The sequence below is a fragment of the Suillus bovinus genome, assembly GCF_016758785.1.
Source record: "Suillus bovinus strain UH-Sbo-P2 chromosome Unknown EDB93scaffold_239, whole genome shotgun sequence".
Lineage (NCBI taxonomy): Eukaryota > Fungi > Basidiomycota > Agaricomycetes > Boletales > Suillaceae > Suillus > Suillus bovinus.
In genome coordinates this window covers 11,766-24,463 of record NW_024542295.1, presented here as the reverse complement: position 1 = coordinate 24,463, position 12,698 = coordinate 11,766, and the positions used below count along the sequence as shown (strand labels likewise).

At 46.4% G+C, this 12,698-nt stretch overlaps 5 protein-coding genes across 5 annotated transcripts; 3 read left to right on the top strand and 2 right to left on the bottom strand.

Moving 5' to 3' along the window:
- Positions 1-4: 4 nt before the first annotated feature.
- Positions 5-967, top strand: EDB93DRAFT_1097579 (cytochrome P450; the record flags this gene model as incomplete). Its single annotated transcript, XM_041446872.1, has 5 exons — positions 5-224; positions 281-402; positions 456-502; positions 561-683; positions 742-967. Coding segments are annotated over 5 exons (738 nt in total), but the record flags the coding sequence as incomplete, so codon positions are not given.
- A 116-nt stretch (positions 968-1,083) lies between these two features.
- EDB93DRAFT_1189812 (uncharacterized protein) lies at positions 1,084-3,770 on the bottom strand (the record flags this gene model as incomplete). The annotated part of the gene is made up of 4 exons (XM_041450857.1): positions 3,233-3,770; positions 3,112-3,201; positions 1,742-3,063; positions 1,084-1,111 (listed from the first exon to the last, which is right to left on the bottom strand). The coding sequence occupies exons 1-4, from the start codon at positions 3,347-3,349 to the stop codon at positions 1,084-1,086; spliced, it is 1,557 nt and encodes a 518-aa protein (XP_041300667.1). The 5' UTR covers positions 3,350-3,770.
- Positions 3,771-4,369: 599 nt separating this feature from the next.
- Positions 4,370-6,303, bottom strand: EDB93DRAFT_1097586 (uncharacterized protein; the record flags this gene model as incomplete). Its single annotated transcript, XM_041446874.1, has 13 exons — positions 4,370-4,474; positions 4,577-4,673; positions 4,736-4,842; positions 4,893-4,974; positions 5,027-5,082; positions 5,147-5,352; positions 5,410-5,498; positions 5,683-5,732; positions 5,798-5,836; positions 5,889-5,909; positions 5,959-5,999; positions 6,052-6,146; positions 6,197-6,303. The coding sequence occupies 13 exons, from the start codon at positions 6,301-6,303 to the stop codon at positions 4,370-4,372; spliced, it is 1,095 nt and encodes a 364-aa protein (XP_041300666.1).
- Positions 6,304-7,281: 978 nt separating this feature from the next.
- Positions 7,282-9,581, top strand: EDB93DRAFT_1341278 (uncharacterized protein). The gene is made up of 2 exons (XM_041455470.1): positions 7,282-7,739; positions 7,798-9,581. The coding sequence occupies exons 1-2, from the start codon at positions 7,533-7,535 to the stop codon at positions 9,100-9,102; spliced, it is 1,512 nt and encodes a 503-aa protein (XP_041300665.1). The 5' UTR covers positions 7,282-7,532; the 3' UTR covers positions 9,103-9,581.
- A 2,325-nt stretch (positions 9,582-11,906) lies between these two features.
- Positions 11,907-12,386, top strand: EDB93DRAFT_1257964 (uncharacterized protein; the record flags this gene model as incomplete). Its single annotated transcript, XM_041454117.1, has 2 exons — positions 11,907-12,189; positions 12,250-12,386. 2 exons carry the CDS (start codon positions 11,907-11,909, stop codon positions 12,384-12,386), a joined length of 420 nt encoding a protein of 139 aa, XP_041300664.1.
- Positions 12,387-12,698: the final 312 nt, after the last annotated feature.

The following is a 12,698-nucleotide window of genomic DNA, read 5'->3' as shown; positions in this document are numbered from 1 at the left end:
GACCGGCGAAGCTGGACCCTCATTTTCTCGGTACCTTCTTGAGAATCAGCCTTCGCACAAGCTTTCGGACGAAGAAATGGCCTATCTCGCCGGTTCGCTCTTTGGCGCCGGTTCAGACACGACTGCTGTTGCTATTATGGTCGTCGTCATGGCTGCTGCATGCTATCCCAAGGCGCAGGAGAAAGTTCAAGAGGAACTGGATACCGTCGTTGGTCGTGACAGGGGTAAGTCAACATGTGAGCTTCATCTGAGTAAACGAATCTAAACCTGGTTTTCATAGCTCCCACGTTGGACGACTACGATTCCCTTCCTCAGGTAGAGGCGTTCATGCTGGAATGTCTTCGCTGGAGGCCCGTGACAACCCTTGGATTCGCCCACCGTGCCTTGACCGACATCGTATACGTACGTTTCCAATGCTTTGGCGTGATTCCTCAATTGATTCGCTGGTCGAGCAGAATGGCATGTGTATACCAGAAGGCGCAATCGTATTTGGCAACCACTGGTACCGAACGATGTACATTCTAGGCAAGATGCGTGTGCTGATCATCATCTTTTGACAGGGCTATCTCGCGCGACCCGAAGGTCTATCCCAACCCTGACAAATTCGATCCCGAGAGATGGCTCGACGGCGAAGGCAAAATCCGGGAAGACCTCAAGTTCCCTTCATACGGTTTCGGACGCAGGTATGCCTTTTTTGCCTGCCACGACGTCGTACCTTGGTACTGACCGAACAACGCGCAGAATCTGCCCTGGTAGACACATCGCGAATCGTTCGATCTTTATCAACCTCGTGCTCCTCTTGTGGTCGTTTAAGCTCTCGGAAGACCCGGAGAAGCCTATTGACCAATCGGGCTTTGTGGATGGCGTGATTGCGCACCCAAAACCATTCGCTGTGCGTTTCCAGCCGCGGCTTGGAGATGAGGCGTCGTTGAGGGCCGTGATGGCCAGGTATGGAGAGGGGTTGTAGGATCTTGGGCATGTGTGTGTATGACTCTGAGCTTGGGATTGGATAATGTATTGGTGCTGAGGGCTGGTATTTTGGCACGAGTGCCCTACGGCACAAATAATATCAGGACATTGTTGTTAGTGTCTGAAATAGATGTTGCATGGTCTTCGGTCCACTTAAGACTGGTATTGTCGACTTCAAGAATTCTTTTGTCGAGACCGAAGCTGATTCTTCCATTTCCAATCATCATATTTGAAATCTCATTCTAATTAAGCCAAAATCTAGAAATAATTAATTTGGTAGTCAACCAAAGGTAGATCCCCCATGTGCTGCTACCGCAGCACTCTATCCGCGGCGGGGTATGGGTTCACATGACCTCGTGTTCTTTGGATATCTTCGCGAGCTCGTCCCTTGCCGTCTTGTACATGATCCGATTAAACGCTTCCGCATTCTGATCACTGTACACCAAAAGTCAGTATGTAAAATCGAGCCCTCAACAAAAACTTGGGGACGTACTCATCAAAGTCAGCTTCAACAGATGAACCAGGGGCCACCAGGGCCACCTTCTCATAATCTTCTCCATAATCCGAGGCCCACTAGAGGAGGGATCAAATATCTGCCGCAGCGAGACAAAACCACACGAGACGTACCTTGGAAAACAGCCCCATCTTCCACGCGTTCCGTACGGCGTTCGCGTTATCCGTAAAGCAGATGTATTCATACAACGTCTGCACCTTCATCCAAGTCCACGCAGCCTGCGGCACCCCAAGCTCCTCCGTCCGACACGCGCGACACGCAGCTAGATTAGAAAAAAGCCTCGCGAACGCCTTGGCTACAAAGCTTATATGCGCAGGATCGAAGTCGCACTCCAGCCACGAAGGACCAAACTCGACCATCTGGATCGAGGGAGATGGGAGGCTGTGGTTTGCTTCTGGAATGGTTTCCTCGTATGCGTTCACAGCCTGCATGCACGCATCGACGCTGGCTTTCGTAGATGCATCGAGACACAACCCGAGCGCTTTTAGGTGGCGACAGTAGCGCGCATAGTGCACCAGGGACGTGATGCTAGCTGGAGGTTTGTACGTCTGGACGACGCGCTGGACGATCGATGATAGGTATAGTAATCGTACGGAGCGCCATGTCTGTGCGATGCGCATGTGGTCTTCGTCTGTGAGATAGAGCGGGACGCCGAGACAGGCTGAAAAGATCTCGAGATTACGGAATTGCAGGGCGGGCTCGATGGCGTGTATGTCTAGTATGAATTGGCGAGTGTCGATTCCTGAATCAGCATCCCAGTGAGCAAGATCGCTGTTTGAGAATACGGAAGTTATTATAATCTTCTGCAATGATTCCTTGGACACAGCTGCAACAACACCTAAGAGGACTAGTGCGATATCGGCATTGGTGTAAATACCGTGCATCCGTAGAATCGCAGATTGGATGGCACGATTGGCTGGGAATACGGAGAATATGCGGCTGATGATATCGGGAGACCCATCAAACGTGACGTTCTTCAGCGAGCTGAAGGTCTCTGGCGCGAAGGAAGAGAGGTGGGGAATTTCTTCGAAAGGTTTCTCGCAAGTCTGAATGGTCAGGTCCTCCAGCCTGCGAAGCTGTGATGTTAGCTCGAGGACTTGTGGCAAGGAAGCAGCAGTTATGTAGAATGCTGCATGCGTCAGACTTTGAAGACATGCCACATCCATATGATCTTGACCTGGGGTCTTGACGAGTGGCAATAACGGCAGTGCTTCGTACAAATCGACTGCAGAGAAGTGTACGAGCTTGGGCGCACGCTGAAAAATAGTCATGTACACCGACTTGATGAGATCGTCAAGGTCTAGCGGGCGATCGAAAACATATAGAGCTTCGTCAAAAGAGAGTGAAATGTCGGTCAATTCGGGTGTGATGAGCGCTGGGAGAAGACGAAGGCCAGCCTCGGACGATATGCGAAGCTGGAGGACATCTACGCGAGGAGTTAAGACGAGATTGTGCTCGACAATATCATTTATTAAATTGCGAGGGATGGGCTCGTGTGGCTCCGAAAAGGACAGAGTGCGCACGCGGTTGGATATTGAGGCATAACATTGGCGCTCTGACGACTTCAGGTCCCCAAGAACCTGCAGGAAAATCAGTAAACTAAAGGCGGCTAGCGCTGATAAGACGACCTTTGAAAGCCGACCATGCTCTTCGTTGATTTCAAGAGGAAGCAGCCGAAGAAGCGGGAGCAGGCTGTCAAGATTTTTTCCAAAGGAAATCTAATGCAGGATCTCGGAAAGTCTTGCAGACTTGAGAGACCCTGGCCATGTCCTTGATGCCCCGGCGGAGATTGAGTCCCTGGTCATCATTGTACACCTCGCGGAGAATGTGCGTGAGTAACTCGGTGATTGTGAGGGCGCGATGCATTCGGGTACATGACTGTAAAGGTCAGCATCTGAACGGTTCAAATCCTCATAAAGCGCAACTCGGAGTCGCTATCTGGTTGATATGGTGTTCCACTTGACTGACAGATTATGCCAAGCATCACGTGAGACTTTGTACGTACCTTGTTCGCCTCGATCAACAAGTGAAACATTGACCATATTCCTGATCATGAAAAACACTTGTTCCAAAGCGCGACAACCGATTATCGATTTAAATCCATATATACCGCGCCAAGAAAACTGGTTATATATGCCGCTCCAAGAAGACCGGATATATTCGATGTCGAGAACGGCGCCAAGGAGTGTATGATTGGAGGATAGGAGGATTTCGGACGATTCGATGAGGGCATCGACTTTCCTCCACCCATGATGATGAGCCAAAACTAGCGGACCCTTGATGTTTTATTATGATAACTTTCTTGGTGGTTTAGTTCCTTGCCTTCGATCTCATCTGATCCGCCCCTAACGCAAGTACTGCGGCTATTCGGTTTGGCCCAGGCTAAGCCAGAAGGAAAGAACACAATAGATGTTACTGACAAGAGGCCGAACACGGGTTACAGTAGCCGGCAGAAGTTTTGGGAGATGCGGGGAACCGATCGTGTTTGACAAGTGCACTTCTACTACTGTTCGGAGCTGGGGATGGTCGTTTCAGAAGCGAGTTACGCAGATACATGTGTCGAGGTCAATCATGATCAGGTTCCCAAGAAAAGAAAGCCAAATTTGATTGATACATTAGAATAGAGAGCAAATGCTGTCTTTCGACATAGATGGGATACATAGCATCCTCGAGATTGAAGATTCCAGATTCGTTAGCTAATTGAATTATAAACATAACGATACGCCTGAGGATGGTCGTCCTGGCTTGACCCAGGAAGGAGGCGTGTGACCTCACTATTCACAGAAGTCACCTGCGTAGGTTCGATAGTGGATGTCCTACTTCTTTCTCGTTCAAAAATGCTAGAGAGAAGGGATCATGATCCAGCCTAAATAGCGAGATAGAGACTTACTCTCTCATGACAGTAGTATTAATCATTCGCTCAGCATGCCGCTTACTCTGATTGTCCTCGTACTGATCAGTTTCATCGACGATCTCCTCTGAAATGATTTCCTGGGAGAAACGTCATGACATATACTTAGGAAAGCTAATGAATACCATACCTCGATGACATCTAGACCAAACATAAAAACTGTCAGGCAACGATAAGTGCACATGACTGGTTTTACCTTCCAGAGTGATTACACCGATCGCGCCACCGGGTGAACCAGGTGTTCGACTGATCAACAATAAATGCGCACGCCCTGTCTGACTATAAAATCACTTCCACTGTCACCTGACTTGCATGAGTAAAAGTGTGCAGTGACAGCGTACAAATAGTCGAGTGCCTGGAAGCAGTTGATTGATGGCAGAGCCTCAGGCAAGATGGTCAAGGGAAAGTGCGAGACTGGAAGTGCTCGTGCTGGGTCGTACATCAGCAACTGTCACTCAAATGTCAACAAGCTCAAAAAAAGTACGGCTTCAGATATACCTTCTTGATCAAAAGGAGGCCCTCAAATGCGAGCAGATTTCCTGGTTTGTGCACGGGAAATCGAGAGTAGCCGCTAGTGAGGCTGAAGAGGTGTGAGTGCAGTCCTGCGAAGACAAAGGTAGTGATCTGAATACATTGCGTCAATAGTGGAGTGGTCCAGAATCGTATCCGAGCTCAACATGACAACATCCTGCAACGATGAACACCCGCCATAAGTGCTGAGACCACCAAAAGGAAGTATCAGAAATACTGACACATATAGGAGTCATGATCATCTCCACGTTCTTACTGCTGAGCTCCAGGACGCCATTGAGAATGCCAATCTCATCATCGCGCAAGGGTTCTTCGCCAGTACGGTGGAATTGAAGAAAGGATTTAAGTTCAGCTTTCTTGTAGGTGTGCGTATCGTGAACTCCTAAGGCACGGTCGAGAATTTTTGCAATTGGATATGCGATGGGTGCTGTGCCCAGGCAGAGGTCACTTACAGACTCCCAGTAGTCAAAAACTGTGTGCATACCAAGGAGATACATCAAAAAAAGAACAAACGGCGCACATCGTGCGCCGATAGCGAGACCGTGTCTCACGCAAAGTGCTTGAGGTATAACCCTTTTGGTAAGTAGGTCAAAAAAGACTCCACAGTGCACGAAACATTGTACTTACTCTCTGTCCGTCAAGAAAGTAAAGATTTTATCAATTGTTTCATGGTGCTCAGTACGAATGGCGCGCGCACCCAAATATAACTGAAGACGGTCCGATCAGTTGGACTTGATGCGTGCGTGAATTTCGCTACTTACCGATAGCAGTCGTTGATATTACTATAGCGAGTAAGCCTCCTCCAATCTGATTGTTGATAAGCCTATCTACCCTGGACCAAAAACAGGGTTATATGCTGAGCATGTGCTCACCGCGCTGTCAAGAAAGATTGGCAAGCTCTCATTGATGATCTAAAACGCAATCCTTCATTACGCAAAATTATATATAAGCAATGATACGAACCACATTACTGAGAAGAAGCACCTTGAACGAGCTTGAGAATGAGAAAAATAGAGAGCAAGTATGAACTCACCACCAACACCCAGTGGCGACCGTTTTGCATGAGGTTCAACACTGACTATCGTCAACTGAAAGTTGGGTGACATCTGTCAGATACTGCACACACCAATCTGTGCATCTGTCCGCTCCGTCTTTTCTTCTGATGAGGTGGCCAACACACGAAGATGAAGTTCGTCGAGCCCCATGAGACCAATTGATAATCTGTTAAGATCAATTAGAACAACATCTGCTGGACTCAATGTGCAACCCACCCAGCGAAGATGCCCCCCGCAAGAACCAGAAGTGCGCTGGTGGCCATTTTCCACCAAAATTCAAACGAATCAGGCGAATCCTTGGTAGGGATCTTGGGGATGAACATGGCACACCGAAATCACTAGGATAGTGTGTAGATGGATGATCGTAAACTTTGACTTATAACGGTGAGCCTAGATTGCGCCCTTTATGCTATGGACCGTATGCCGCGGACATTCCAGAATTCTGAACCGAACATCTGACGCCGTTGTGTTGTTTCTATAGCTTTTATGTAAACTCGTGCCAAGTATTCGGGGCCATTTGCAACAGGTCTGCTGTCGCAACATGAAGCTAGGCTGTGAGCTGAGGGCTCTTTTTATGTTAATCTTATAGTATTTATCGATATGGTAGAAAAATTGGACACTCACCAATTGTGTCGAAGTCTTTTTTCCAACGGTCTGCCGCATGAGTGACTGATCATAAGATGACTGGTAAGCCGCAGATATTATCATATATGCCGATATATGATCACATATAGAAAAAGATTTCGTTATATCGAAATCTGGTAGCCATGTATGACGTCGGAAACCACCGTAATCGACGTAAAGCACGGGGACTCACCAATTCTTTGATGATATCACTCGTAATTGATTCTCTTGGCCTCGGAGAATTCAAGATATGAAAAATCCATTGTAGTGAAAGAATAGAAGAGCGTTTCTTAATGGATTGGCTTGGCTCGCCAAAATGTATTTCCATTGGGCATGCAGCTATGGAGTCGCGCACAGCGCACGCGAGCGTCGCGAAATTCTGCATAGCACATCTGTGACCTGTTCCGAAAGAATATTAGTGTCCCTCATCGGCGCCACGACTCGCATCGACAGGTGAGATATGCATTGTATGAGATAATAATGCGGCATGACCTCAATGCGTGCTGTCCGTTGAAAGATAAGAGTAGTGACTGTTTCCAGGACGAGTTCAACCGGTGTAGAGAAACATGTACCGTGCCAGAGCCTGCTACTATGCATGAAAGAAATGAAAGTTTTCCCAGTCGCTGCCAGGCTAGGACTTCCCTCAGAAAAATGCCGGCTTCTTCCGCTCATCCATAACTCCGATGCTCATCTCTGGTGGCCGCCCAAGTCTCGAATCGATGATCCAGCGCTTTCGCCCACTCTGCACTTTTGTAGTCCCGTCCAAAAGTATTTACACAAGCGCTATACATACTCGTCTGCGCAGTTACTCAAGAACTTGAATTATTATTGAATATCAAATTAACCGAGATGCAGCCGAAGAGATCGTGCACGTGATAAATCCTTCCCTCGCACTGATCGACACTAATCATTGCCAAACACTTTTTTCATGCCAAAAACTGCGACGAGAAGTGGGTATTACGATGAAAACATGGACGTCACAGGAGTAGACGAGGAACGGGAAGTTGATGAACTATTGGAGGACAGGACAGACACAGTCACAGATAACCAAGAGCTGATGGCAAAACTTCACGAGGCCTGGCAAATGATATGGCCGCTGCATGTCATCATAGAATGGGTTGAAAAACAGCCTCCGGTATGCCCTCCCTAAGAACTTATATATCTTCAACTCACAGCTCATCTCTATTGTGCAGTGTGCAGCGTGTGTGTCACAATCACGCAAATGCTACCCTTCATCGCAAAAGGGTTCGTTGCGTTGTGTGCCATGCGCACGTTCAAGGGCCAAACCGTGTCCACGAAAACGCCAGTTTCAAATTGAAAAATCGGCTGAAGTGCTTCAGCTGACGATTGAACAGGTTGAGCGGCTCGCACAGCAGGCGGACGCCTCCCCTGTCAAATTGCCAGTTTCCAACAAGCTATGGAGGAGTACCACCGAAAAAAACCTTCGTCGTATTGCACGCAAGTCCTTACCTGGGGGTGCGCACGCCAAGAATAATGAAGATCTGGATGCCTCGCAAATTATTTCTGCCCCTGCCCCGAATCTCGAACCTCTTTCCCCAGCCCACTCTTCTACCGTTCAAAATCCATCGCGACTATCCCAGAACGCTCCTACCAACTTAACAATAAGACTTCCATCTGCCGGCCAGGGTGCATATGAACAACGAACCCACCTGGTGGAGCCCGATCCAACACCTGAAGCTCCTATTCATCATTCGCCTGTCATTCCTCAAGACTCTCACGTCGCTATTCAGGATGTGTCACCCAACGAACGTGCGCTCAGTATTCTTTCTTCACCACCCTCCTCCGTAGCAGACGGCCCGCCATCACTTGATGTGGATGATCCATCTATCGGAGATGTCCAGCCTCAACCACTAGTGTTTCAAAATGGTAATCCAGCACCCACAGTTCTTACACTTGCTGGAATCGACGCTGAAATCGAAGAGGAATTCGATGAGATCCCGGTTGTTTTTGCAAGCGAATTGGATCGCGCTGAAGAGGAGATTGCACGACTTAAGTCTGCCTTGGAAGCACAGGAGAAGGAAGTCGCAAGGCTCCAACGTAATCTCAAACGACGAGACGAGCAACTCGAGGACATTCGCGAAGAACTTGACGAAGTCATTCATCTCCCTACTCCTCGCGCAACGCCAGCCTCAGAACATGAAAATAGTATGCGAAAGTATACCGCCTGTCAGTATGTTGCACGGACTCTGAGAGCCCTGCGCGTAGATGCTGAAACGGAGGAGGAACGAGAAGCTCTGTTATTAAAGGCAGAGCGCCATCTTGGCAGACTCGCTAATGTGGAGATGGAAGGCATATGGGATCCCAAGGCCGATGCAGACGCGCTCTTCATGGGTCTTGTCAATGGGTCTTCTGCGAGAGCTGCGAGACACATGCAAAGAGGAACGGCTAATCCTACTCCAGCCAAGATTTCTACGTCTGCATCCACGATTTCCCAGCAACGCCCGACTAAACGGAGACGACAGGGAGACTCGGATTAGCTGTGATATTATTTGATATCAGTGCAAGAGCGGTCATCCAGACCCATGTTTTGATGCGTGTACGATGTTGTACAATTGCGCACGTACAACATACGCATGTGATAGCAGATATTTAGCTTGAGTGTTGTACGAAAGTGTTGTTCGTCATGTTACTGATGATGATGTACGACCAGCTCTCTACAGTTGCAACCTGAACCTTGACGTCGACATATGATTTGGAGGGATCGGGCTCGCTAACTTTGTATCTTGTTCATACTCCAGTGTGTTTTCAGTGACCACCGCACCACTCATCGACAGGTATATACTTATGGCAAACCAATTTTGAAATTGCCGTCCTGACATATGTACAAATACCCTAGGTGCCAATCAAAACATTGTGAATGGGTACTATCATGTTCCACTTGTGCCTTACATATTCTAGTCTACTCTCTGCACTGCCTTATCTGTGATCCTGTGTGACTGCTTGCTCTGAATCCGACTCTGTCCGCTTAGCTGCTGCCGGCCTTCCATCTTCCTGCCGCTGGGACAACTTGGACCATGGCTTTGATTGAAGTTAGTTCAAGTTTATAGCTGTGAGCTGCTTCTCTAAGAAATTGCAGAGGCCCTGGTCATGATGCACATCAGGAAATTCTCACATTCCTTAATCTCCTTAATCAGCTTAACCTACTTATCTCAAAACTTGTTTGCTCTCTCTCACATTATTTACCTGGCATATTTCATATTTCTCTAGTGTGAAGCATAATAAAACATATATATCAATATACCTCAACATTTCCTTTCTGAATATATTCAAGTTGAAATGTTGGACAAGTAGATCCACCTTTCAACAAGACACTTAAGTGTATTAAGTCTGCTTAAGGACAAATAAAGTAATATGAGAATTTCCTGATGCACAAGGCCCAGCAGAATCAGGCCATATAGTGGTTTTGACATATCAAAAGTCTATCCCCGACTCCCACAATTAGTGGGAGAGGGTTTGGTGCGATGCAAACACGTTGTTTCCCTCACAAAAAAACTGTTGCTTACATGTTGTTGATGACACCTAAGTGAGACATTTGCATCCAACATAAAGTTCAGTGGTCAGGCTGCACTTCAAATTTTATCTTTTGCTTCCCATCATTATCACCTTCATTCGTGTACACTGGTGGGTTCCTTCTCTGCTTTTATTTTGGTTTGCGATGCATCTCATTATCTGCTGCAGATGTTTATAACCAAGCAGCCATCCGTTGTGGCGCGTGATGTCTTAATAACCGAGGGTCTTATATAAAGTTGTGTAAATGTAATGACACCACAATTACACTTTGGATAAGACTGCTTGCCAGTCCTCGATTAACACGGTCTACGACTTTTCCTATTTTGTGGTAGATAACGTGTGAGTTCTTGGGAGGCTCGCTAAACTAATCTTTTTATAAAGATCAACCTAGCCGGAGCTTTACTTTTCTTTATTGAAACTCAAATCTCTTGTCTAGGAATAAGCTTCTAGACACGTAATTCGGTTTCTGGAATGTATTTGCCTAGGAAATCTCCTTCTAGGCTCTGGACTTGGATACTGGAACTAGTGAGACGTGGTCTCAAATATACGAAATATGACCAAGATCGCTTGGTCTATGGACACCTGACTGTGAGACAATGGTCTCAAATATACAATATATGTTCAAGATCGCTTGAACAAAGGGGACTATAACTTGACCAAGATCGCTTGGTCTATGGGACAACTAGTGAGACGTGGTCTCAACAATATGATAGATGACTAAGATCGCTTAGTCAAAGGGCACAGAGCAATGAGACAAAGGGGTCTCAAAGACAATATATGTGACCAAGAACGCTTGGTCTATAGCACTAAATAAGTTTCTAAGGTAAGAAACTTATAATCTCAAGGGAATTCTTTTCCCTGCACTTGTCTCACTTCAAAGGGACTAACTTTGCAAGTGAAATATCTGATAGGCAGATAGCTACAAATGGGAGATCATATATTTTTGGGGGAGAATGGGCTCTCCTTATATACATTTTGTGTGGGAAAGTAACCTAGGTTCACAAACAATAAAAAATAAGGAGGACCAATCAAAATATTGGGTCAAACCCAATAAAAGAATAAAATACAAGTGAAAGATGGAGCTATGACATCATTGTGGAGCAGAACATTCTGGAATGTGGAGTAATGACATCATAATGACATCAAGAGTGACATCATTGTGGAGCAAAAGATTCCAGAACCTTCCATGAGTGAGTCAGAGTGAGTCATTGTGGAGCAGAATATTCTAGAAGGAAATGACATCATGAATGATGTCATTGTAGAGTAGAATAATCTAGAGCTTGATGACATAATATCTTTCAACAGAATACCTGCAGGAGTATCTGTGGAGTCTTATGACATCATAATGACATCATACCCTATGGGTACAATTTTATGAAGTGTCAGGTGAGTCAAAGCATCCTAATGAAAAAGTAAAGTAAAGAAACACTAGAGAAAAGTAGGTAGCAAAAATAAGACAGTTGGCAGGAATTGAAACACGGTCTTTTTGGATAGGTTTTTTATTGGCTTTGTACTTTTCTCTATGGTTTTCTCTAGCCAAAGTGAATAAGCCAAAGGCAAGGCTATACCTTAACCTTCATTTCCCTTCTCACATCAACTAGGTCTAAATGTGATTCCCATCTCACATTAGACTTTTTCCGTCAAAACGTATTCAGATCATGAAACTTGGGGAAAACTAGAAATATGGACCATGGTTTGAAACCAAGGTATGGGTTGACTAGTCTGAGGACTAAGCTAGCAGACTTTATCTTTTGAGGGTCACCTAGTATTCATGTCCATGCATGATTCCCACATCATGCAGGACAGCGTTCTTGACTATAATGATTGTCCACCCCACTCTACCCTTAATGATTTCGCCATGTACCCTCTCTATTATGATGCTTTGTATTATCCCCTGTTTCATCCTGATGTGTATGCATCTGCTCCTGGGTTTAGCTCATGGTTACAGCAATCTTTGTCATCTCACTGTTCCGCGCCTGTGCGATGTGGTCACCTCAATCCTACAGCTGTCACGGTTGTATTTGATGGTGTCTCATTGGCCATTGGAGTGGATGGTGTTTTCCGGTCTTTCACACGTTCTCATTTTGAATCTGACATTTATACCCATTGCTCAGTCTTTCGCTATTTTGCACCTTCCATTGCTGATTTATTGCCCACAGCTGCTTTCTCTGTGTCATTGAGACAACACAATGATCCTCCGTGGGTTCAATATGACGATGGGTACCGATGCCTTGTCCATGCATTTATCTGATGTTTCTTTGCCTATTGGCTGTATCTCAACACGGGCCACCCTCATTGCTGCGCATTTCTGTGACATATATGGTGAACAGCTTGCCATGGTAACGTTTCTCTGGATGTAGAAGCCATGTCAAGTGAAACTACAAGTTGTTTGGGTATGCTGTGGCTAAGCTCGCCTTTCGCTGATTTGACCCGTGCCCTTTGTACTCTGAACAACACAAACATAGTCCTTTGCATTCATCAGCAGGTTGAGTGTGTCCATTCTTTGATAGATACCCGCACTCATTGCAAGTCGTGCAATGAGCTTGTCAATGCTATACACAAG